General features: G+C 36.5%; 1 protein-coding gene across 3 annotated transcripts; it reads left to right on the top strand.

The window, feature by feature from the left end:
• Window positions 1-33: 33 nt before the first annotated feature.
• PEX1 (peroxisomal biogenesis factor 1) lies at window positions 34-25,295 on the top strand. 3 transcript variants are annotated; one of them, XM_053934806.1, is made up of 24 exons: window positions 34-229; window positions 1,774-1,917; window positions 3,766-3,849; window positions 4,093-4,207; window positions 4,297-5,069; window positions 6,462-6,581; window positions 8,671-8,794; window positions 9,052-9,161; window positions 10,369-10,469; window positions 11,274-11,406; window positions 12,064-12,160; window positions 13,247-13,417; window positions 14,672-14,826; window positions 16,073-16,262; window positions 16,469-16,635; window positions 17,418-17,552; window positions 18,134-18,198; window positions 19,011-19,153; window positions 19,231-19,334; window positions 20,203-20,379; window positions 21,937-22,167; window positions 23,653-23,844; window positions 24,189-24,319; window positions 25,009-25,295. In XM_053934806.1, exons 1-24 carry the CDS (start codon window positions 113-115, stop codon window positions 25,091-25,093), a joined length of 3,864 nt encoding a protein of 1,287 aa, XP_053790781.1. In that variant the 5' UTR covers window positions 34-112; the 3' UTR covers window positions 25,094-25,295. The 3 variants fall into 3 exon arrangements, with proteins under 3 accessions (XP_053790781.1, XP_053790719.1, XP_053790862.1); XM_053934744.1 differs by having other exon boundaries at window positions 16,466-16,635; XM_053934887.1 differs by lacking the exons at window positions 23,653-23,844; window positions 24,189-24,319; window positions 25,009-25,295 and adding an exon at window positions 22,297-22,434 and having other exon boundaries at window positions 62-229; window positions 16,466-16,635.
• Window positions 25,296-25,680: the final 385 nt, after the last annotated feature.

Raw genomic sequence — 25,680 nt, 5'->3', positions numbered from 1 at the left:
TGGGCTGTACCACTGCCCCGAGGATGGCAGGGAGCGTTACCCCCCGCGCCCGCCCGGGGTCGGAGGGCCCGTGCCCGGGCGGAGCGGGCGCGCAGGGCCGGTCGCAGCGGCCATGTGGGGCTGTGGCGACCCCGGTGGAGCCGCCGCCGCCACCGTCGTCCTGAGCGGGACCCGCGACTGCTTCCTGCACCTGCCGCCCGCGCTGGCCTCGCTCCTCCGCCTGCAGCAGGTACCGGGGCGGTGCCGCTCGGGGCCCGCGCGCAGGGAGGATTACGTGAGCGCACTCCCGCATCCTGTTACTGTGGCTATACAGAGCCCTCCCTCACGACTCAGCCCTCCCCGCAGCCGGGACCCCTCACAGGGAGACATCGGGGAACCCCTCCTTCCCTCGCCTCCTGCGGGGCCCAGTATCGTCATCCATTCCTAATAAAACCCGGGAGTTTTTCTTCCCCAGTGTGGTCTGGCACTGTGGGCATCTGCATCTCTATCATCACTCCGCATTTCATACCAGTTTTCCCCGTAACCTGCTAGCATTAAGCGAATAATGTGTAAATGATTAATTCAGGTAGAAGAAGAGGTGACAAATCCATGCAGAATCCTCATTCTCGGTGTACACAAATAAAATATGATATTATAGAAAGGCACTCCCGTCATGCAGAGCCCCGCTGAAGATGCGGGTTCAGCTGTAGGGAATGCATCTTACACTATAAATAACATTTCACACGTGGAAACGGGAGGAGGGACACTGTATGCCTCTTGTGCCATGAACGCAGAACTGAGTGCCAGCCGAACAGGGTGGAAAATGGCAGGAATGAGCCGAGAAGGATGCGAGCAAAGATCAGGAGTGCTGGGACAGGCCCCTGGCCCGAGCAGGCCTCCCTCGGCCTGGGTAACCTGTTCTCAAGGCCAAAAAGGACATTTCACAATAGGAAAACAACATAGGCGTGTAAAAACCTGCTCGTTCCCCTTTGGGTTAGTAGAAGGAAGTTGGTGGAATTGGAAGGAATGCAGTAGTAAATGTGAGCTTCATTTCAGCTGCAGTTTATGAGTGTTTAACAGATCTGCTGTCAAGAGAGAGGAGAAAGGAGTGCAGTTGCTTTGAAGTCTTGTAGTGTCATTCTGTACACTGTTTGTTAAGGTGGACTCCTGCTTTTGTCCTGAGCTGCTAAATGAAAAGACAGAATCTCAGAAAACTTGATAGAAATAGCGTCTTAAATACATCTCATGAATAAAAATGTTAAAAGGGGATAAATGGAATCAAAAGCTGAATCTAATTAAAGATGATATTAGATAAGATCTTCAGTTTGACATCAAAATACCTGGGCAGTTCTGAAACAGATTGATAAAATCATTGTGGTCTAGTTAATGTGATTTTTGGCTTATTCTAAATATGTCACGGAAGCACTCTTGGAGACCATGTAAATGTTATAATTTTTGTGAAATCAAAAGTCTACGTTGATTTATTTTCCTCATTTGGGAAATGCAAATGTGCAGTTACACATTTCTGTAAAATATTTTTGATACCCCATCATGCAGAAGAAAGAAAAAAAGAATGAATTTTCTTACTTAAAAATAGTCCATAAAAATAGAAAGCTGTTTAAGAATTGAAACCAGCACTCACTTCTTTGTTTGAGTTGTGCAAACAAGGTGTAAAATCCAGATAATAACTTTAATTCCTTTGATCTCTCTAATCAAATATGGTTTAGGTTGTCTAATAGTCATCTCACTTAGCTGGTTTTATATCAATTTATTTTCTTTCTTTGAAACTCGCAGGGCCAAGCTGTGAAAGTATCCTGTGGTCATCAGCCAGTATTTTTGAGCTGGATGGAAACGAGGCATCGAGGTCACCAGGGTGAAAATGTTGCAGAGATTAACAGACATTTGGCAGAGAAACTTGGCATCACAGATGGAGAACAGGTTTGAAATGCTACCTTTGTTTTCTATTTAAATAAAGAGTATATTGGAAGTTAAGTGAAAAGCTAATACTACGTAAGTTAGCTGTGACCTTATTTTGTGTATTTAGACAGTTTCTTCATTTACATCTGCTCATGAGAAAAGTTAACTATCATGAAACGTCTGGAACATGAAAAGATTTGCTCATTAAACCATTAACAATTGCCTAAACAATGGTAGGATAGGCTTCTGGGTAGGTCTTTGCAGGGCTGGAACAACTATCTTCAGTGACAGTAATTTTAAGAAAATATACTTTTAAGCAATTGAAAAATTTGGAATGGGAATATTTTATTTGGAGTTCCTGTTGTTTTAAAGTAGCTACTGACTTTCTGCATATTCTTGCATAACTTACTTGGGGTTTAAATTTTCATCCCTTTTTTCACCCCTTCACCATATGTCCCTTTCTCTTTGAGTATTTATAGTCATCTCTTATGAATATATATCTATTTGTCTGTCTATCTACTTGTACATTCACCTCTTACTCTTGAACATTGTTAAACTTCTCATAAATGACTCATTGAGCAGAAGTTAGAGATGCTCGGGAGGCAGATGAAGTTTTCTCACAGGGGACCACTAAAATCTCAAAATAAAAGGATTTTTTTTCCTATTAATAGGTAGACATTTAAACGAACAAGAATAAAAAAGTACTGCTTTACACAGTGTCATTGTATAGTATATTCATATTTGCCTATTTTCTTATATACAAAATTTTGTTCAACATCATAGAAGACATCAAAGAGTGTGACTCAGAGCAGTGCATTATCTTATTTTGTTTACTTTTTAAACATATTTTCTCTAGAAATTATGTGTCTGTCTGTAGAAATTTCCAGTTGAGTAGTTGAGCAGCCAGGCATCTACCCATTTTAGTTCTAGCAACTAATAGCCTTCAACAGGAAGACATTGACAAAGGAAACCTAAGAAAACCTCACCCAGGTGTTGTTGGGAATAATCATCTGTAGAGTTGAATAAATAAATGATTCATTCGTTTCACCGTCATTTTGGATTCAGGAGTTACATGTTTGCTATACGATCTTCTTTTTGCTGTGCTGGGGAAAAGATATTCCTCTCAACTATTGCTTCAAACTAAGGACATAGAGGATTTCAAAACTGATTGTTACTTTTGTAAAAGGTGACCTAATGTAATTCTCTCAGAGTTTTACCTCAGGAAAAAAAATAGTGATGCTTCTTTGAAAATTAATTGCAAGATGTTGTTTGCAAGTTGTTTGGTTGTTTTTTTTTTTTTTTTTTTGGCAAATACTGACTTTTGAAGTCTGTATTTAATGCATTCTGAAAGACCTAAGCCACAACAGCTTTTACCATTCCTCCTGATTCACAGAATATTAAAACTGTTCTGTGGAGGTGGAGCTGCTTCCTATGAAGTCATTAATTAAGGATCTGGGCTTGTTTTTCTATTGTACTTTTTTCCTTATTTTTCAGCTGGTTCTAAATTTATGCCCAAGTGAATTAATTTTTCAACTTTCTAAAATCCTGGGGATTTAAAAATATAGATTAAGAAATGGAAAGGTGGTTATGTGATCAAGGTGTATTAAAAATGGATTATTTATTATCACCTGGTAAACTCCTGATGCTTTTGATATTCACTGCTTAATTGACATCCCCGAGCCTAATAGGATCCATTTCCCATCCACTGATCATTCATCTGCTTATGAATTACCTAGTGTCATTAGGATGGTGTGTGTTCCAAGTAGTGAAAACATATAATGAAGGAGATGTCAGTTTTCTAGTTGAAATAGAGACGGAGCTTTTATGTAAAAAATAAGGAGTTAAATATTTTGGTGTTACTTTTGCCAGGTTTTTCTTGAGCCCTGTTCCCATGTGTCCTCCTGTCAGCAAGTAGAAGTGGAACCACTCACAGCAGATGATTGGGAAATTCTGGTAATAAAACCCCTTCCATTGTTCATGTTCTTGTCTTTCAGATGACAGAGATTTTGACTCAAGCAGTTTTTTCCACAATGCCCTATTCCTTTCAGCCTCTAAGAAAATATTAAATGTGGTCGAGTTTAGTTGTATTTTATATTTCAAATGGTGTATTAGAAAGAGACATACATTTTTTTTTCTTCAAACAAATGTTAAAAAGGTATGCCGTATTTAATTTATAATGGTATCACATTTCCCCAGGAACTGCATGCTTCCTCCCTTGAAAGACATCTTCTTGACCAGATTCGAGTGGTGTTTCCAAGAGCCATCTTTCCTGTCTGGGTTGAGCAGCACACCCACGTTTACATCAGAATCGGTAAGCAGCACTCAAGGCTCTCGGGGCATCTCCAGTAAGCTGCTTTGCAGGGGTAGATGCATTCATTGGCATCTTTTGCTCATACTTAGGTACACTTGTGCCAGCAGCCCCATATGGGAGATTAGAGCCATGCACAGAGCTTCTGATATGTCCCAAAACACATGGACCTGAGGAGAATATCACCAGCACACCTGCCACAGAAAGTGACATCTTGCTCAAAAATTTTGTGAAAAATAACATGGAACAAAAAGAAACATTAAAGGATCCTTTTGCCAAACAACCTTACTTAAAGCCTGGAGTCCTTGAACAGAGTAAGACTGATGCAAACATGACGTTTGGCTCAAATGTTCTCCCAAATATATGGAATTTCATAGGGAATATTTTCTCTAATACATCTGAGCAGAAACAAAAGACTTCGTGTGATAACGATGAAATGATCACCTTCAAAGACAAGCTGCTGAACTTAATTCACATGGATTCCATTTTTAGAGTATGTCAGTCCCAGCCTCCCAGTGTACAGAATGTATCCACCACTCATGAATTTCTGAAACGCAATGCTGTTCACGTTTTTCCATGGAATTTAGAATATATTGATTTGGATCCAAATCCTGTAGTATCTTACGGGAAAATTAACAAGCTGCTTTCCCCGAGACAGCGCCATCAAGAAGAAAAACAAGGTCTGCCACTTGAAAAGCAAAATCATTTGACTAGTACACAAGACAGAAACCCTTCTGTTTCTAATAGTGGTCAAGCATCCAGTGAGGGATCTGTTGTTCAAATTGTTTGGAATGGATTTGAAGACCTAAAGAGTGTCATAGAGTATGGCCACGATGGAGGAGCCCTGCATGTTGGAAGAGTTTGGGTCAGTTTGAGCACACCATGTTTTTGGCTTTTTATTTTATAATATTTTCTATTGGATAGTAATGAACTGGCTACTCAGTGTGTGGTTTTGGGCTGTAGACTTTGTGTTAATCTCTTGAGTTTACTAGAAACAAATGCTTTTGCTAAAGCTATGCTTTGTACTCATTCTGGACTATATGACCGTCATTCTCCAAGATGTACAGTGTACTCTGGATTTCTGCACACTTAGCATATTTACACCAAATGAGGAAAATGTTTCAGTGTTTTTGAAGGGAATATATGCTTTCTTCACAATCTGTGGGTAGCCATTATATTAACGAGAAAGTGAAAGTACCTATTTACATACATTCAATAGTGCATTATAAGACTCTTCATCAGTTAACTCTTTGAAATGTGCCTTGACCTAGGGGGTCATCAATTTGTAAAGTAATGGGATGGCGTATCCTAATGCTGCATAATGTTTGTGAGTCCTTTTATACAGTCTTTAAAATACATCTTGAAGATTAATATCCAATAACCAAAGTTTAAAGTTTAAATTGTTTAATTTAAACTGTTCTAGTTTTCATATGCCATTTTGCCAGGTGGCACAAGTCTGAGTATGGAGATACTGATGTTTCAGCTAGTTCTGATAGAACTAATGCCTGATTATGTTCTTTCTTTCCTGGAAGCACATGTAGGATCAACAAAACCAAAATGTGCTCCAAATCAACATTTGACTATTTTGACATCATATAATTCTCACCATTCACTCATTGCTGTGTTAAGAATGAGAACAAGAGCCTGCAGTGGTCTTTGCCATGAAATCTTCTGACAGACGTAACAATTTTCCAAATGCCAGCAATCATAAAGTCTCTCACAGTTAAGAAATATTTATGACGTTTTCAGATTTGTGTAAATTTTAAAATAACACAGATTAAAAAGGAGTTTCCTTAAAAGGGCAAATTGACTAGTATGATTTAGGGAGAATGCATTTTCTGTCTCTCTGCTGCAGGTGTGCTTAGTTTTGGTCTCTGTAATGGTCTATGTATATTTACCTACCTATGTAAAATTAATTTTAATCAGCAAATGAAATTAAATTGTTGCTTTTCTCCTATACTAAGAGCATTCTTGCAATGTTCTAAGAATTTCTTCTACTTCTTTTTTGAGCTTTTGAATTTATTAAGATAGTAGAAGGTCAGATGTACTGAGCACTTTCACAAATAGGATAAAAGGTAACTAGAAGTGTGCATGTAAGAGTAAGATTTGGATATCACTGTCAATGTTATAAATTCCTTCTTAATTCTCTTGAGGTTCCATTAGTGATGAAGAAATTGATGTAGTATTATATATGCAATGTTATAACTAATTTACTTTCTAATGCTTCTTTTTTTTGCTTTTATTTTAAATATTTCAGATTGCAGATGGTCTGAGAAAAAAACTACATATCGAAATACATTCAACAGTCCGAATTAAGTCAGTTGAATCTATTCCTAAAATTCCTGTATCTCTTACACTGCAACCCAAACAGAACTTAGTGAGTTGATATTACTGGTCGCATACTTGTTCATGTATTGGGAAACTGATAATGTTGCTCTGGTCAAACTGGGAGCAGAGGGGGGCTGGAAGGAGGGCATTGAGTTTATTTGTTTTAATTTGTTAGATGATGATCTGGAAATTGTCTACAGAAATAATTCCAAAGGATTTTTTGGGTATAATTTCTTGGTTTTTCTTTCGACTATGTAAATTTAAGTTAATAGGTTGCTATGATCTACTTAAACAGACCTTATCTAGTATTTGTATTTTGATTCATGTACTGTAAACATCAAGCCATTAAATTTTGGGTAAATTTGCTCCTGGTGGATAACTCCAGATAGTTACACTGCTAATTGTAACAATTTTCTATTTAAAGGAACTGGTAGATATCACAGAGGAGGGAGAAAATTTACCTTCTGAATTTTGACTTGTTATTTTCCTGAAGTTATTAAAGGATGTAGCACTTTCAACTCATATTACATTTAAAATCATAGGGTTTTCCGTTATTCTCAGATTTTGAGAATTTCTGATGTCTTTCTTATTAAAAATGATGTTGACATGAAGGAGACATGGCACTTGTCAGGAAAATACACATTTTTTGTTAAGTTAGGTCTCAAGTATAAAAAATCACTTTCAAAATAGCAACAATAATCTATAATAGTTTTGCATCAGATTTTATTTGAAGTACGTTAATATAGGTTCAAACCTAGCAAATATTAAGTGTATGCATTTAAGCCTATAAAAGAAACACAAAAGAAAAACAGTCATAGAGTTAAAGAGTAAACATCCAGTTTAACCCTTCCAGGAGAAGACGTGCCTAAATTTTTCCAACACTGCAATGCCCAGGCAATTGTAGTGAAGGTATCATAATTTGTGTGTGCTGCTTAGTCTTCTGCTTTCTTTTTCGTTTTCCTCGTGGTTAATACTTAATTTTTAAGTTACATCATTGAATCCCTCTGTTTTCCTATAAGGGAGACATATTCTGAGTGAGCATCTGTGACAGTAGGAACATACTTAATACCAGTTCTCACAGTCCATCTGATGTATCTCTGGAATTATGTATTTCTTCATAACTTGTGTGACACTGGCCTGATTATTTCCCATGTTAGCTTCCCCTCAAAGCTTTAAATGCAGCACTTGCTATCATAGCAAGGCTTAGGCAGGTTTGTTCTTCATCCCCAATATTTTAACTTGGTTTCTTACCTACAGAAGAACTGCATTATTTTTTTTTTATTGGAGATAAAAGGTTTATTATTATGATCCTTGTGGATCCCTTCCAACTCAGAAAATTCTGTGATAGTCTGGCATTAATGTGCTAAAATTGTGACAAAGAAATAGTTATGTGTGCTCTTGTATATTTTAAAGACAGATTTCTCCTTTTCCTTTCTAATTCAGTTAAAGGTTTTTTTTAGTTCTTGGAAAAAAAAAAACAGACAAATGCAGAAAGAATTGTTACAGTAACTTTCATTGATTCCCCCTTTTCTACATGGGAATTATGCATATGTGATTAAGAACTTAGCCAAGAGATACGGGATCTGGACTCAATTTCTTTTCTTATTCCAGTTATCTAGGTGATATGGGATAAGTTGTTGGTCTCTGCCTGCCTGTTGAAGGTTGTTGGTGATGCCCCGAACTGGATAAGCCTGGGGTTCTTTTTATAGGGAATGGGTATACAAGAAAGAGAGGAGTGTAGTGAACACCTGAGATAAGTCTCAGGTTAATATCAATGCATATCTTCAAACCCAGGGTCTGAGCAGTGCCCTTGGATCTGGGAAGGCAGATAAGTAAAACAAAAATAGAAGCTTTTTGTTGCCCTCATATCAGTGTTCTAAGGGAAAAAAAAATTTTTAGAGGTGGTCTGATACTCAGCTGTGGCCATAGCAGGGGCTGCACAGATATTTTCCCTAGAGCTGTTGATAGAAATGGTGTTTGTTGGCAAAATGCTGTTTTCTAAATGAATAAAATTCTTATATCTTTTTCCATCTCTCTGCTGCCATAAGAGAAACAAATGCCTATGCATCGGAAGAAAACATTTTTACTTATGAACACCTGGTTTTGTTTTATTTACTTTCTTTCTTTTTCCTATTTAGCATAAAGATATACACGAAGATGATGTTAAGTGTGCATTCAGTTCTTGGCTGCAGGATTCCACTACTGATGATCACCCATGGATAATGACAAGCCCAGACTGTGTACATCTGTCTGTTAAAGAAGGCAAGGATAATACTGTCCTGTCTACTATGGAATTTACTTAGCCAGTATGCCAGTTAATTTCAATATACACCTTTTAACATAACTGATACCTCTTCACACTGAAAGTGTAAACTTGAGTTACCCCTTAATAATGATTAACCTTTTTTAGTCTTTCATTTTGGATTATACTGTAGCAATATTCTAATCTGTCTTATCTAGTGAGGAACAAAAGCTGAATTTATTTGGAGTTTTAATAGTTGTTCATTGTGTTTTTACAGGAATGGAGGAGTTTGTCCTTAGTGCAGCGCATCCTGTGCATATTGAAGAAAATAAGTCTGAGAATATTTTCATACTAAGTCCCAGTTTGCTGCAAAAGACAAATATACAAGTAAATATCACATAGTATCAGGTATCAAGTAATTTAAATTGTTATACTTGTTTAAAATATATTGCATTTTGTATGTAATATATTTCAGTTTCCCTTTTAAAGTAAATTATGTCAGTCTATTCATAAAGTTATATCTGCATCCTTTGTGTCATTTTGTAGCTTGAGGACCTGCTGAAATTCCAGGCATGCCATGCTTGTCACTGAGTGTCATAGAGTTAGCACATCAAACTCTCAGAAAAATTAGTTAGAAGAGAGGAGAGTCAGTACTGTCCGAGTTTGAACATCCTTACACTTATTTGTATATGTACCATCCTTATATTTAGTTGTTCTGTCCCTTGGTAGCTACCTACCACACTCACCCTGCCTTTTCTCTGATATATTTTGTGTGCCTTCTGTTTTTTCAATATTTCATTTCTCAGGAGAATAAACATTTCTATTTAATATGAGAATTACTGCTTCCATTAGTAATCCACTGCCCATTACTTCAGATTTATGGTTATAGGAGTGGGATAATGTTTTCTTCATTTTTAAACATACAGTGAATTTTAGTGGAGAATTAAAGGTGTTTTTTGGCTGTTTAGAATAGAACTTACGTGCAAAATTTAGAATTGCTGTTAAAAAAATAATAAAATGAGCTTTCTTTTACTAGTACTAAAGTATAAGGCTTCTAGAAATTGTTCAGGTGACTGGAACGAAGATGAAAGAGCAAAATGCCTTTCTTAATAGCTGTGTCAACATTTCCTACTAACCTGTTCTTACCTGTGAACCTCTTCAACCCTAGTTTGCCTGCCCAGCTTTCCATACTAGCTCCCTAGTGAACAAGATGGAAAAATTCATGCCAGGTGTTTTGTCAAGTTTCTTTTCACCCAGTCAGATTCCTGATCAGTTTCACTATTCTGTCGCATGAGCTCTCCTGCCAGAAGGACAGGGGGAGAGCTACAGGTAGGGGAAGAGACAGTGGGCTGCACAGTCTGTTATAAACAGCACTTGGCCCAAAATCTAATCTTACATTATTAAATTACTGTCAATGCTAGATTGTATTTTGAAAGTAGTTGTATCTCTTCCATTTCACCAATGCACCTTTCTTTAAAGCACAGCAAAGCATTCATGCAGTGTTTCTTTGCACAAGTCCAGAAATGGCTGATCACTCCATAGCCTCCTTCTGTAGTTATATTTCAGTTGAAGTCCTAACTCTCCTTTGTTGTAGGTTCTTTTACATCCTCTAAGTAGAAAAGCTGATGATGACAACCAGTCACCTATGCCTGACAGAGACCAGAACCTTCCATACCACAAACTAAGCGATTTAGGGTGAGATATTTTCATAGAAAAAAACATGGGAGGGAGGGAATGGGAATGAGAATTAGAGAAAAATAACATTGGTGGAAATGCAGCCTTTTGGAAACTATGCCAGATCTAAGCAAAACTGTGCATCTTTTGGCTTGTGTGAAGTTCAGACTTTATGCAGATGGTTAATTTTGTCCTTGAATGGTCTTACTGCAGTGAATAGAAAACTTCATGTGTCTGAAGGTAGTCACATACTGAAAATTTTGGCATGTCTGCCAGTAGGATGGAAGGTCTCAGAACTGAGGCTGCCTCCGCATGGAAACTCAGAACTGAGCTTTAGAAGAAATACTGATGTTCAGTAGTTTTCGCTGTTCTAAGTAGTAGGAACAGACTTCTACATAGCAGCAAGGGACAGTGGGGTGGTTTTAGCTGGGGTGTTCAAATAAAATTTAGAAGTTGCAGTCTGCCAATGCATGTCCCCCAGTAACTTCCACCTGTTTACTTGTTCAACTACATATAATAGTAAGCATCTCAAAGAACTGTAGTTCCTAAAAGTTTTGTCACAATCATCAGCTGAGGAGAGAAATGCAGAGTGATGTGGTCATAAGTACAAGAGAAAACAGCAGTACTGTGTAGCAAATGTGAAGGGATGGGGCAGAGGAGACGTGAGAGGCTTGGAGTGTTGTGATAGTGTGCTGTTAGTGCTGGGAAAGGCAACTGAGAATACAGTCTGTCAGCATTCTAACTCCCCCATGGTGCAAGCTTTTACTGCCTACAGAGTGTGCACTGATGCTACCTAGGCCATTTAATGTTTCCTTTCCCCTACAGAGGAGTGGACAAATTAGGAACATCTTTATTTGAACACATAAGCCACAGTCTTCTGGGGCGTCCTTTATCTCAAAAGCTGGCTGCTAATGCTGTGGGATTACGAAGTGGAGGGGTGCTTCTCACAGGAGGAAAGGTACTCACTTCTGCTTTCACCTGCAAACCCTTGCACATGGTTACAAACTGGTTGATATTAGTTTTCTTTGATACTATGCACATTCCAAAGAATAAAGAACAAGCTGAAAAAAGAGCAGTTAACTGAACAGAGATAATTCAGTAAAACATTATCTCACACACATATGCGTCTGTGTATATATATTTGTATGTATACATACACACATATGTTTTGAAGATTGCTACCAATGAAATTTCAATAGGTAATTAATCTACTTTATATTATGATAAGCATCTCTTGTCCTTTAAGTACTGAAAGAAAATAAGCATATATTTTCTCTTGCGTTCTCACATAAAATGGCAGTGGAGTTGATACTATTACTTTGCTGTTGCTTCTTACAATGATCCATTTAATATCATATGTCACTGAACCTGGCAGATGTCCTAACACTGAACTCTGGAATCAGAACACTGTACTGGATGTATCCACTCTGAATTTCTTTGTTTCACTTAGGGCTCTACCAAGTGATACAGAGACAGAATAGATATATACTTTTACTGAGGAATAAACCCAGTGTGTGTACAGCTTCCCCAGCTTGTTGACCGGTGTATACTGTGACAAAAACACAGAAACATATTGGCTCTGTCAATTTACTTTAGCTCACATTTATTTTTTTAGGGAAGTGGAAAGTCAGCATTAGCAAAGGCCATCTGCAAAGAAGCTTTCACTAGGCTGGATGCTCATGTAGAAATAATTGATTGTAAAGCTTTAAGAGGTATGACAATAGTTTGTTTTAATCTTGAATGTTTGCTGTACAGTAGAGGCACAGTTATGAAGTTACTGTATTTGGTCTGAATAATTTTTCTAGCATTTTTGCTGTTTTTGCAAGGATGTTTGATGCCCCACAATTAGTATCTTCAACAGTCTGATGAAAATACAGCTACTGTAAGTTTATTTCACATTTCTATCAGTTTATGCCCCACATACCACCACCAGTTCAAACCATGCCTGCCATGCTAATTTCTAATTGTTACAAAATAGGAAGAAGTTGCAAAAATTGAACTGTGTTTTTTTTTAGCTCTGCTAGCTGAAACAAATGTTTTGTTAACAAACCATTTGTTAAAGAATATCTGTACTCAGTGAAAGGATAACACAGGCACCAAAGAAGGATCAAATGACCGACTGAAACCTGATTTATGGTGGCATATTTACTAACCTGTTGTCTTTGGCAATAGGCATCTAACACTCGTGGTTAGAGATGATGAGATGACTCCTTAGGCTTTGTGAGTTCAAATTAATTATTTTGCGCAAAGACAGAAGAGCACAAAGGAGGCATTTTTCTGCTTTTGCATTTCACTGGCTTTTCTAAATAGTCTTGTTGTTACAAGGGCAGAAAATTCAACTGTTTTCTTACAGAGCCCTTATATTTCCTCACTGCGTTCTTTTTCTTAAATCTTTACTTAAGCTGGAGCTCCTTCCACCAGAGAAAAGGGGATAGATTGATGGTGAGCTAGGTCCTTTGCTCTGGAAAAGTCTTCCAGTTGCAGGATTCTTTAGTAGCTATTTTGGAATGCTACTGATATTTCTCTGGTTTTAACTGTCTTGGAAATTAGACTTGTAGGCTTCTAGAGTGGTTAGTAAAAGATGATTAATCTCACTTTAGAATGTGTAGAACCTTCTAGTACTTTTGTGATTTAAGGTGTTGACTCTCTTCTTTAGTGATTACTGATTCTGGTTTAATCTTGGTATCTGGATTTATAGATGTGAAGTCAAAATAGACAAAATAAAACACTGTGAGCAAGATGTAGTCACTGATTTTTTTCCTGATATTTTGTGTCATTCTAATAGTATTTTGTTTTAGGAAAAAGATTAGTAAACATAAGGAAACATGTGGAAGAAGCTTTTTTAGAGGCAGCATGGAGACAACCATCCATTCTTCTGATGGATGATCTTGATCACATTGTTGGAGTACCTTCTACACCAGAGCATGAGAACAGTCCTGAAACTGTTCAAAGCAATAGACTTGTTTATGGTAATACTGTTCTACCTTTGTCTGGATAGAAATATATGCAACTTAGAATTTCTTACCACTTGAGTTGTACTGTCTTACCTGAACAATTCTGTCAGTATTATTATTGCCTCTGGACCATGTGATATTCAGGTAGAGACTCACAAATTATGGTATATAGGCATTTGTTGATCTCTAGCTGAATCAAAATAATGCACTCTGGATCTTGGAGTAGTCCTTGCCAATGTGCACCCACCACTGCTGCTGGTAATGCCTGTTGTCAGTACCACTGCCAGTGCTTGAGTCTTCTCTGTTCTTTTTTTTATTACTTACACAGCCAAATATGTTGCAGCTGATTACAAACTGCAGATGAAACTTTAACTGATAAATTGATTTTTGTTTTCCATAATTATTATTTATAATTACAGTGATGCATCAATTTTATACTTAGTCATGTTGAGAACCAGCTTATTTTAGATAAGTACCAACTTCTTTCTCATCCTACTTAGTATACATTGTAGAACTTCTGTTTTGTTTCACAATGTAACAAATCACAACTGTTAAAAATAAGATCAGTTGTAGTTCGACATCATGTATATGGTTCCCTTTTATTCCTGAAAGTCTAGGCAATGCTAACTTGCAAATTAAATCTAAATAACCAAGATTAATAAAGCCATAGCCTTCCATTTCTTAGCTCAGTTTGAGGGAGTTAGAATAATCTTTACTGAAAAACTTCTGAAATTCAGAAAATCTTACGATAATTCCTTCCAAAAAAATGTACTAAGTTACATGCAGAATTGTTTGGTTTTCTTATTACTTTTACTTAAAGGTATAATGCATACAACAGAGCTTTAGAGTTTTAAAGATTTTTTTTTCCATGATGATCTACCTTGCATCCTTAATTTTTTTTTTTTACTTATATGTATTACCTTTCTCCTGGAGTGCTTATTTTCTAGGCTTAAGATCTGGGGTTTTTTCCTACAACTTTTTTCTTTGCATGGAGGGAGTAATAGCACACAAAAGTAGGTGTCATTGGTGACATTACAAAATCAGCTTTTAAAAAGTGCTTCTGATGGCATTTTCTTAATGGAATGTGCTGTCCTAGAGAGAATTGCTATACCTTTTTTTTTTTCGTTGCTTAAAAAAACAACTGTAAACATGGGAATAAAAAATAATATGTTACAAAGCTGTTATATTTTGTGTGCACTAATGCTGCTCTCCAGGTAAATGTTATTTTTGTTCTTTTGCAATTCATGGAGCAATATCTTCTGTGTTTAGTTTTGAAAGATCTGATGAAAGAAGTTATTTCCATGGGGAGTTTGATTGCATTAATTGCCACGAGTCAGTCTGAACATTCCCTTCATCCTTCCCTGGTTTCAGCACAAGGAACTCATGTATTTCAGTGCTTCAAATGTATCCAATCTCCAGATCAGGTAAATTAAAATAAAAATGTTTAAAATGTTGTTTGCCTTCCCAGCAGCCTCAAATATGATGCTGGAGCAGCTGCAAAAATAGTAGGTTACACCTGAAGATGAGCAAAAAAATCTGGAAATGTTAGAAGTTCTTTCATGATACTTAAGTACCTCAGAACTTATATCTGTCATTATTAAGTGAAGGAAAGAAAAAGTAATCCAGTGAAAACTCACAGTTGGCCCCACTCTGCAGTGGTAAGAGAAAGTTGTATTCAGAGGATGTTTCAGTTCAACATGAAATGAGTCAGGTTGTCTAACACAGGTGAGATATGCATGTCTCCTTGTTACCTCTAAGGGGATGCTGAAGCAGCAGCTTTATAAAACATGTAAGTCATCAAGTTAGAGAAATTAAATTAAATGTGTATTTTTTTCACAGCTCAGTGAAATAAGTATGTCCCTAGAACATGCATATTAAAATATTATTAAAACTAAATGTTAATTTAATGGGACAGTTTTATGTTTGTTTCCATATTAATACTATTTCTCTACTTTTGAACATAGTCCAGTTTGAAAAAAAAATGGATAAAGAGAAGAATGAACAGTATTAACTTAGATGAAGGAGAAAGCAGATACTTTGAAACCCTTGTCCCCTAATGATTGATTTGTATTTAACACGAGTTGTTCCTGTCTGTGTGTCTTCAGTCACAGGCCAGCTATTAAAAGCCACTGAGGAGGGGATGCTGTGTTAGATGCAGTTTAACTTTCTCCCACTTCCTGCAACTCTGCTTTTATTGTTTTTAATACTAATACTCAAATTAAGGATGAGTTGCTGGAAAAGTCAAGATCTCAAAAGATACCAAATTATTTGAAGTGTTTTTATCTAGCACAATATATTGCATCTCAAACATATTCTTTGCTCATGCTGACAAAATGCAATGTGTTCTTTTTCCTGTGAAACAGAAAAAATGGATGTAAAACAGTAGAATCTGGGGAGGGAGGCATGTTTCATTATTAATGTTGAATTTAAAGTAGCTCTGGTGAGGTGAATATTTAAAATTACAAAATAGGTGAATTTATTGAAGTGCACCTGAAGCACTAGCATTTGTTTATATTGCTTAGGTTTTGTTATTTAAAGGGTTGGTGTTACACAAATATTTAAGGAAATTTTGGAAATTTTAGTAAGTCATACCTATTTAGTCTTCGAATTCCTGAACTCCATATAAATAGTAAACTCAATACACATTTGCTGCACAATTCTGTTTTTCAGAAGCAAAGATATGAAGTGCTGTATTCCATAATAAAGAAGAAATTGAATTCTGATCCGAAGGACTTCTCTGATCTTGACCTCCAGTGTATTGCAAAGGAAACAGAAGGTTTTGTTGCTAGAGATTTTACTATGCTGGTGGATCGTGCCATTCATACCTGTGCTTCTAACCAGAATGCATCAGATAATGGTGGTATGTTGACAACAAAATCTCTTAATTCATAGTCTTACTTGTGTTATCCAGAACTGGTGAAATGATATAGAAAGAAACCCCCAGGTTTTATATTTTATGGTTAAATTTTCTTTAATTGCTACATACTGTAAGGAGTTTGTTACTGGCAGTCTGTTTGTTTGGGGTTTTTTCAGGATATTTTTTCTTTTTTTTTTTTTTTAAAGCAGATTTGAACCTGTCAACTGTGGATTTCCAAAAAGCTCTAAAAGATTTTACTCCATTAGCTCTGAGAAATGTCAACCTTCATAAACCTAAAGACCTTGGCTGGGACAGGATTGGTGGCTTGAAAGATGTGAAGCAAATGCTCAGGGATACCATCATGTTACCTGCGAAGGTACTAAGTTCCTTTAAATTAGTTACTTGAATTTTGTACATAATTTTAGTAGGGAAGAACTATTTTTTAAGGTTTGGAAAGAGTTGGATAGAAAGATGACAGGCATGATTTTGTAGCTTTCCAATCTTCAACTCTCTTCAGCTACTGGGAAACACTTCCTCCTTCCCCTTCTCTCTTCCAAATACAAAAGCCAATGGCTGAGCTTAACTACAGAGCAAATGTTGCTCTACAATATTGGAGTATTGCCATACTCGCCTGCAGGGCTTGTGATTAGGCTCTGTAAAGACAACATTTCCAGCTGTTTTCTGCAGTGCTTTTGCTAGAGGAGTATTTTCTTTCAGATGAATGCCAATCCATTAATTTCACCTTATTTTAATTTGGCCTTTCTGCCTTGCTTAAAACTTGAATGTTGAGATGAGCCATTGAGCATCGATTCTTCAGAGAAATGACTGAATGGTATATATATGATCATATCATTCAGTGATTAAATTAGGAATTTAGAACTACTGGTATGGAGAATATAAAGCTCTAGTTTATCCCAATTCTGGCTTGTTTCCTCTTGGTAGAAAATCCCACTTGTTTGTATTTTAGGTACCTGTTAAACCTAGGAACCTAGTTCAGCCCCAGGTTAACTAAAAGCAGTCCAGATAAGCTGTTGGGATAATACTGGGCATGTAATAAATCAGATGCATTCTGTTTAGACATCACTAGTCAGTGATGTTACAGTACATTACAGAATACTTGCTTATTTTAGAATATATCACATTAAAACTCTTTTCCAGTATCCAGAATTATTTGCCAACCTGCCCATTCGACAGAGATCAGGAGTTCTGCTGTACGGAGCGCCTGGAACAGGAAAGACACTCTTGGCAGGCGTTATTGCAAGAGAGAGTGGAATGAATTTCATCAGCATCAAGGTAGCAACAGTTTAAACTTCATTGATTCATTTTATTAACTGAGTGAAATAACTTTACATAATACCAGAAACTATGTGCTTGTGAGGGCAAAATACTACAATAAGAAACTAACATTTAAGTGAGTTTCTGGATATCCCTCTGGATATCTGATTCCTGGAACTTCACAGTTTTATTACTGAGATTTTTTTGTATATTTATTCATTAGTCAGAATTATAAAATGTAATTAAGTGTTCTTAGTTTCTCTTTTTTTTTGTAAAAAGACCCCAGATTTTGATTCCACTGGACAATGAAATTGAGCAATATATTTTAAACATTTTTAAAATACAGTGTAAAAATTTGCCTTGAGATAATGTAACACATGTTCTGTTGTGGTACAAAAATGGAAATTATTACTTTTAAGCAAGTTGAAATGCTTGAAAAATTCTTCTGGTTTATCTAGACCCCCTTGGCTCTTCTGTTCAGAGATAAGATTGCTTGCAAGAAAATTCAGTCTAGTACACAAAATATATGCTGGTATTGAATTACACATTAAAACTAAGAAACATGTCATGAGTGTTGTTTTCTTATTATATCTTTTTAGGGACCAGAGCTGCTCAGCAAGTACATTGGAGCAAGTGAGCAAGCAGTTCGAGATATATTTAACAGGTTTGTTTTGTAAAGATTTTTGATAAATAAATTTCACTGGTTGAAACACAAATAAATAATTTTGTTGTCTGAGGAGAGATATGATATCAGATCACAAAAGCATGTGAAATAATCAGTTGTGCTGAACCAGGTGGGTGTATCTTGGCGGGTTCAACCTGGCCATCATTGTTAAAGAACTGCCCATTTTGGCTCCAATGAGGAATGTGCTTTTGAAGCTGAATTCCCAGTTCTCTCCAGCTACAGTGTGTTGGTTCACATCATAGAACTATCTTGGAAAACACATGCTGAATTCCTTTCAGATGGTTCCAGAAGACAGATGACTATACTCCAAGTAGTAATGCACACTCAGTACCTAGGGTCATATTAAACTTGGTATTGAAGTCCTTAATGCCAGTAGTTCTTTTTTACAAATCTGCTCTTACTGGCCCTCAGTGCTCCCTAATGCCAACATATCCTACAGAGCCTTTGCTTCTCAACTTATCATGCAGGCAGTATTTCTGTTAGCTGTCTGTAAGCCAAGAACTCATCTGCAGTGATTGAGTTTTAGAGCTTTCATGTGTATTAATATGACAGTTGAGCACTTAGAAATGATAAAGTGAGTGCTAAGTATGTCATAAAAATGAATAGTGATTCTATTGCAGCCCAATTTTCAGAACCTCCTAAATTCTACAGAAAGCAGATTTTCTATTCTATCATTAAATACAACTGTTCTCTGAAGCAAAAAGCATTTACCTTCAGTATTTCTAAGCAATTCTACCTGTGAATGAAACTTAAACATAAAAATAAGTATTGCTCATTTTTTTCCCTTTTAGAGCTCAGGCAGCTAAGCCTTGTATTGTGTTCTTTGATGAGTTTGATTCTATTGCTCCTCGCCGAGGCCACGACAACACAGGAGTCACTGACCGAGTGGTTAACCAGCTATTGACTCAGTTAGATGGTGTGGAAGGCCTGCAAGGTACCAATTAACCTGTGTGCTCCTTTTTATGCAGAAGTTTAGCAGATGTTAATGGCATTTTTCTGCACTTTCCTAAGGAGTTTATGTGCTAGCTGCTACCAGTCGCCCGGATTTGATTGACCCTGCTTTGTTAAGGCCAGGTCGACTGGATAAATGCCTGTACTGTCCACCTCCTGATCAGGTGAGGAGACAAATAATTTCACACGAGAGGCAAGGAAAAAATCAGACTAATGGGTTTTATTCTCCTTTTCTTTATATGTAGTAGCATTTCAAACTTGGAAAAAGTGGACTTGATTTCCCAGCTCCAGTTATACAATAGGATAAATTCACTGATTTTAATGTCAGTGTGTTCACATAAAACTGGGGAAAGAAAAGGCTGTTTACCACATTCTTCTGGATCAAGTCATATCTTGTGGATCTAGATGATTTAAAAAACAGGGAACTAATTTGCAGAAAGAAACTGGATGCAGTGTAGCGTGTATAATGTTCATCACCTTTCTTTGAAGTATGAATCCAGTGGATTTGACATTTGCTTAAACCATAGCCAGTCCTTCGAGGCTGTACAATGTGTGTCCCTGACTCCCCATTTTATGAGAAAACATTAGTATTACTTATTTTCAGATTACTTCATACATTTAATAATTACCAGCACATCATTTCATTCTGAAACACATATGATGATTCTGTGCATTCTTCTTTTTTTTTTTTTTTTTTTTTTTTTTTTTTTTAATTTTTTTTTTTTAAATTTTTTTCTTTTTTTTTTTCTATTTTAAAGTTCTGGTTTAGAGTAAGATCATTCAGATAAACAAAAGCATTTCACTTTCATCATACTGTTCTTTATAAAAGGACATATGAGGAGCGGAGCTCACCTTCATATTTTTATGTATTTCATATATAAAATCCCAGATATTGACTCAATATATTAGAGAAATATATTCTCTGTATACTACATCTGGTTAGGGTAATACCTTTCTAGTATTAGAGCAGTATCAATCAGGACAAGGAAAAGAACAGGTTGCTTTACTGATATTTTTTTCCCTTTTTTTCAGAATTCACGCTATGAAATCTTAAAAGCTCTCAGTCATTCCCTGTCCTTGGCAAATGATGTGGACTTTCAGGATGTGGCAGCAAAAACAGAACAGTTCACAGGGGCTGATTTAAAAGCTTTATTATACAATGCCCAATTAGAGGCAATCCATACTATTTTAAATTTAGGTTTAACACAGGTAAATAAAACTAATATAAAAGAAGTCTCTCCTGTTTATTTTATGTGGATATGTTTGAAAGAGTTAATTGTATCAATGTGGTTTTTTAGCAAAATTATATTTCCATATATTTTTGTACAGATGATTAACATTTTAAAATGTTTTCAGAAAAATACAAGAATCATGTAATGAATTGGTTTAAATATTTCTTAAACACAAGGTTGTTCTCATTTAATTATAGGTATTTATAGTTAAATAGATAGATGTAAGTCCAAATGTGTTTATCACTGTTGTGAGGAACAATTAACAGATTGACAGGAGGGATCCGACACTGAATTTTTTAGGAGCAGATAGCAAATTCAGTTTTGAGATGGCACATTTTGGATGATGGAGGAAACGAGAAATTGGTGGGTTTTGGGGAGTTGTTCCAGCAGATTGGGTTTGACTGAGGTCAGGAGAGAAGTGGCAAGAGGATGGCAATACCTGAAACAGCTGGCTCTACCTCATCTTCCAGGTACCAGCTAGTATTTGCACTTCCAAAGTACAGGATTCCACCCTTGGTTTGTGCCTCTCATGTGACTCACTGGCAGATCCTTCCTCTTTTAGCCTCTGTTCAGCCACCTCTTCACGTTTTTAATGCCTGTCCTCTGGTTCTAGCTGGAAAGGAGCAGGCATGGCTTCCACTACTCGGTGGCCAAAGGGAAGGGTTGGGTCAGGGGTGCAAAATGAAGGAGACCCTCTTGAATTCTTTTTGCCCTAGCTGTTACCAAGGAATTGGGCTCTGAGGATGTGACTCTTAGTATTGAGAGGGATCTCCAGCATGTCTTCCCTAGCACTCCCTTCACTTGTAGCATCAGTAAGTAGTTGATACCTCATAATTATCCATCATAGAAAGAGATTGTTGTCTCAAGCAGTGGTGTCCAGAGTGGTGTGCACGCACCCCAGAGAAAGCGCAAGGCAGTCTATTGATGTGCAGGAGGAAAATATTAGAACTTCAGTGGTACATGTATAATTTACAAATAATATCCATTTGCTTGGTAGAGTGCACTCAGAAATTTTTGACTGATAGAGACCATCAGAGAGGTTTGCAGACACTAGTTTAAAGCAGCAATTCTGATTTTCACATCAGCATCTAAAGTGTGTTGGCTATAGACTAAAAATGAGTACAGCAGTTAGGCACTATAAAAGTAGACTCACTTCAGCCTCCTAGAGTATTTTACACAAGATACTAATTTGCTTGGTGGGTAAAGTTGAGACAGAAGTGGTACAGTTCTACAACAACACATCCATGAAGTTTCCCAATGCTTCCTGTTACTGAGAGTGTGAGGCACTGGAAAAAATAAAACCTTAAAATTACCTCCTGAAACTATTTTTCTAGCATGAAGACAGAAAGTTCTTAAAGGTATTAGATTTTCTTAGCAAAATATTTAGAAATATACTCCTAGAGAAAGACAGATTACTACTAGAGTCAAATATAAATTGATACTCTCATTTACACTGTATATCAAATATTTTCATGTATTTCCAATTGTAGTTTGTTATGAGTTAACTCTTGTAATGTTCTGGTTTTTGTTACAGGATTTTGGATCTAGTTCTGATAGTGACTTCAGTCTCTCTTCCATGGTTTTTCTAAACCACAGCAGTGGCTCAGATGATTCAGCAACAGATGGAGAAGCAGGGTTAGAGCACTCTCTTATTTCTTTAGATATGTCTGACTTGCTTCCTGAAGATCCAAGGTCCAACATGTATCGTCTTTATTTTGGAAGCTCTTACGAATCAGAGCTGGGGAATGGAACTCCTTCAGAACTGGTAAATTACTCACTTAATGTTTTGAATTTTCTAAATAATATTAGTTGAGAAGCAGAAAAAAACATACCATTTGCCTGGTTCAGTTTATAAATACATTTACGTCTGCTTTGACCTTCAGACTGTCTTCAGATTATACTTAGTAGTCCACAATGAGGAAGGGGATAGAAGAACGTGATCTGAGAAAATACAATATGGACTTCTCTGCAACCTTGCAGGAGTTTAAAGTCAAAATCACAAAATACTGCTTAATACCCTATAATTAAGCAAATTGCATTCATAATAGATTTTACTCTCTGGTCAAATGGCTTGTTCCTTTCCAAAGTTCTTCCAAACACTAAAACAATTCTTGACTTTTTGGTGGTTGGTTTGTTTGTTGTTTTTTCTTTAACTTAGTTTTATTACTAAAGAGTGACAACCCAGCTTTCAAAAATTAAGTTGCAGTCTCAAGAATCAATGAACCTTCTTCAGTTCCCAATAAAATGTACATTAATAGAATAATCAGACTATGGAATTGTGACAAAGAAGAGAACTAAACCTTAACTTCTATAATTGTCATTAAGCAGAATTCCTGATGTTGTATTGTGTTGCACGTAAAGCAGCATGTTCTTTGGCCAGTTTGCAGGTAGGAATAATGTGCAGGTTGGCTGCCCAGCACCTGCACAGTGATCAGCTTATCTCTCTTGACTGGCAGGTCAGCAAAACAGGGTATGCTGCCTCTGAGCTTCTTATAGTGAGCCCACAATTTCAGAGTTTGTGATCTGTGGGAAACTCATTTTCAAAATTAATTTCAATCTGTTGTAGAACTGTAGAACTACTACAAGTAGTAATCAAAGTTCTTAGACTCTTGTTTTCAAAATTGTCTTGCATTGATTCTTAAAGCCAAAAATAACTTACTTTGAGATTAGAGAAGTAACTACTGACTGCTAAGGTGCTTTAGTATATTTTATCTTGCATTATGGGTGATAATACTCGATTAATGTAACTTTAAAGAGTTAGTTTTCCTCTGATTGTGAAAATTCTTCAGCAAGGATTCTACAAGGACTTTGATCTCTTGAAGTTGTGGAATTGCAAAGGTGCTTACTTATCAATTTGGAGGGATGAATATTTGGAGGTGATGAATATTTAAATTCCAAAGCTAACTACATAAACTCATCCAGATTTCAGAACCAATGATTTTCCTAAGTAATTAAAGCAATGGACTTAACAGACTTTTATTCTTTTTTAGATGGGCCATTACAAAAATAGTTACATATTTTCCAGACATGAAACACTTCATTTTCAAATTTGGCCTTTTGCCCAAATATTTTGGCATATTAACTTAAATCTTTCTGTTCAAAAAATTACATATGTAATATATTTTAAAGAGAAAGTACTCTTTTTGCCAGTGGAGGCAAGCTTATATTGAATTGTAGGCTAATTTCTAATAATGAATTACTCCTTTGGATCCATAATGAGATAATGAATTTCTTCTTGTGATGAATTTAGAGCTCTTTGTGTTTGTCTGGTCCAAACTCCATAACTTACGACTTCACCAGCATCACTCAGAGAGATGTTGCATCCTCACAACCTGCAATGCTTAGAACAGCTTCTCAAGAAGGCTCCTTGGAGAACCAGGAGCAGCAAGCAGAGCACCTGAGGGCAGAAATCAATGCTAACAAGGCTAGAAGCAAGAATGGAGTATGTCACTTTTTAAAATTGTTATTTAGTCTTAACACTTCTCTGTTGCAGTTTTTCCACACTTCCTGGTATTTCAGTAAATAATTTCTGCAATAATATTAAATACTGTGTAACAAAAGTAGCAAAGATAAGTGATACTTAATTTGAGGAAAATTAGCCAGATGTTAGCATTCATGTAATTCAGCAGTTATTTCTGTTATTTATTAATATGGAGGGGGGAAAGTTGTGACTGTTTTTTAAATACATTTGTCTGTACATGTAATGGGGAGGTTCCATGGTTAATGATGATGGCACTGTGTTTCTGTAGAAATTTTTCATTGTCTGTTCATGGCTCTCTTTTCAAGGAGGACAGCACCCTTAATCAGTCAGTGCTTCCCAAGACCACTATAACTATTACCCAGTCTCATCTGATGACTGCTCTTCAGGGTATGAGACCATCCATTAGTCCGGACGACTGGAAGCATTTTACTGAACTGTAAGGGTTTTTTTTTTTTTTTTTTTTTTGTAATTTGAATTCAGTGGAGATGTGGTCTTACCACATTCCTTATACATCAGAAACACAATAGTTTTAAATAAATGTGGGGACTGGCAGCAGATAGGTGATAGATTTGACAGTTTTTTAAGAAATACTAAGTTACGTAGTGGGAAAGGAAAACTATTTTACCAGTGAATTGTCTTATTCATGTAGGACCTAGAAATAACAGACCAGGACCCCCTGATATTATGTTAAGAGCTATAACAGTACAAAGAGGCTCTTTAAGTTCTAGGTCTTTACTGCTTCCTCTTAGTAGTAGCTCCTTGTATTTTCAAATGGCTGGAGTTTGGCCCTCTGTAGTGATCTTTGTAGCTGCTGTGTTTGGGAAAGGCAATAATCTGTAGAAGTGTAAACATACTGAAAAGGAGAATGTGTCTCCTTGGACATGGAGACCAAAAAGCTGGGAAAAAAAACCAAAGGAAGCAAGGCAGAGAGCTCTCTGAATTAGGTGTGTGGGTGATAACTCCTCCAGGTCCCTAGGTCTGAGGAGATGGGTACTTTTCATTTGCATAAACATTTGCTTAAACATCTGGAGTTCTGTGGTGCATTAATATGCCTCTGAAGAGGCAGACACAAAAACCACAAATTCCATAAGAATTTGCTAATGTCTCTTTTTTTTTTGTTTCCAGGTATGATAATTTTCAGAATCCCAAGAAGAGGAAAGTACAGGCTGGTGCAACATTCAGACCAGGACAAAAAATTACTCTAGCTTAGTAATTTGTATTTGCTTCTAATTGCTAAACTGTAACTTGAAATGACAGATGTGATTAAATCAGATTATTTATATTCATATAGATTTATTAATGCAGCAGTTGGAGATAAGTTTCTTTTAAACTAATATGCTGTAAAATTATGTCATATTTTATTTTGACGAAAATTGTCCTCCTTTAGATTGATATTAAATTTTTTGAGAGAACATTGGTTATGTTCTGTCCACTTGTTTATCATATAAACTTTTAAATTTTGTTTTTTATCAATTTACTTGCCACAATCTAACAATGATTTCCTGTCCCTGCTTACTCCCTCACAACAAATAGAATCTGGTCAAATAGACTGTAATATTCACGGGCGATATGTTTTTAAAATAGTCTGTAAAGCCATTCTCTAATGGCCTTTGGAGGGCTTAGAGGGTGGTACTTCATATGTATATTAGCAGGCAACTAGACTAATATTTCCAGAATATACTTTTCCAGCTATAGCAGGAAATCCAGACCAAGATACTTGCATCTTGTGTTCTGCCACTTTGTTAATCAGAAGAATACCAAATTGCATTTCACAACACTTGCACCTTCTTACCCCTA

This window comes from Vidua chalybeata, chromosome 1 (assembly GCF_026979565.1).
Source record: "Vidua chalybeata isolate OUT-0048 chromosome 1, bVidCha1 merged haplotype, whole genome shotgun sequence".
Lineage (NCBI taxonomy): Eukaryota > Metazoa > Chordata > Aves > Passeriformes > Viduidae > Vidua > Vidua chalybeata.
The sequence above is the reverse complement of the archived record's forward strand: the minus strand, read 5'-3'. Positions and strand labels throughout refer to the sequence as shown.

What these genes read in the sequence shown, in the direction of transcription:
- PEX1 (XM_053934744.1), top strand. Translation starts at nt 113, where the DNA reads ATGTGGGGCTGTGGCGACCCCGGTGGAGCCGCCGCCGCCACCGTCGTC. An exon ending in GCATCACAGATGGAGAACAG is followed by an intron (nt 1,918 to 3,765) that starts GTTTGAAATGCT and finishes TACTTTTGCCAG; the next exon opens with GTTTTTCTTGAGCCCTGTTC. An exon ending in ATGGAACTCCTTCAGAACTG is followed by an intron (nt 22,168 to 23,652) that starts GTAAATTACTCA and finishes TGATGAATTTAG; the next exon opens with AGCTCTTTGTGTTTGTCTGG.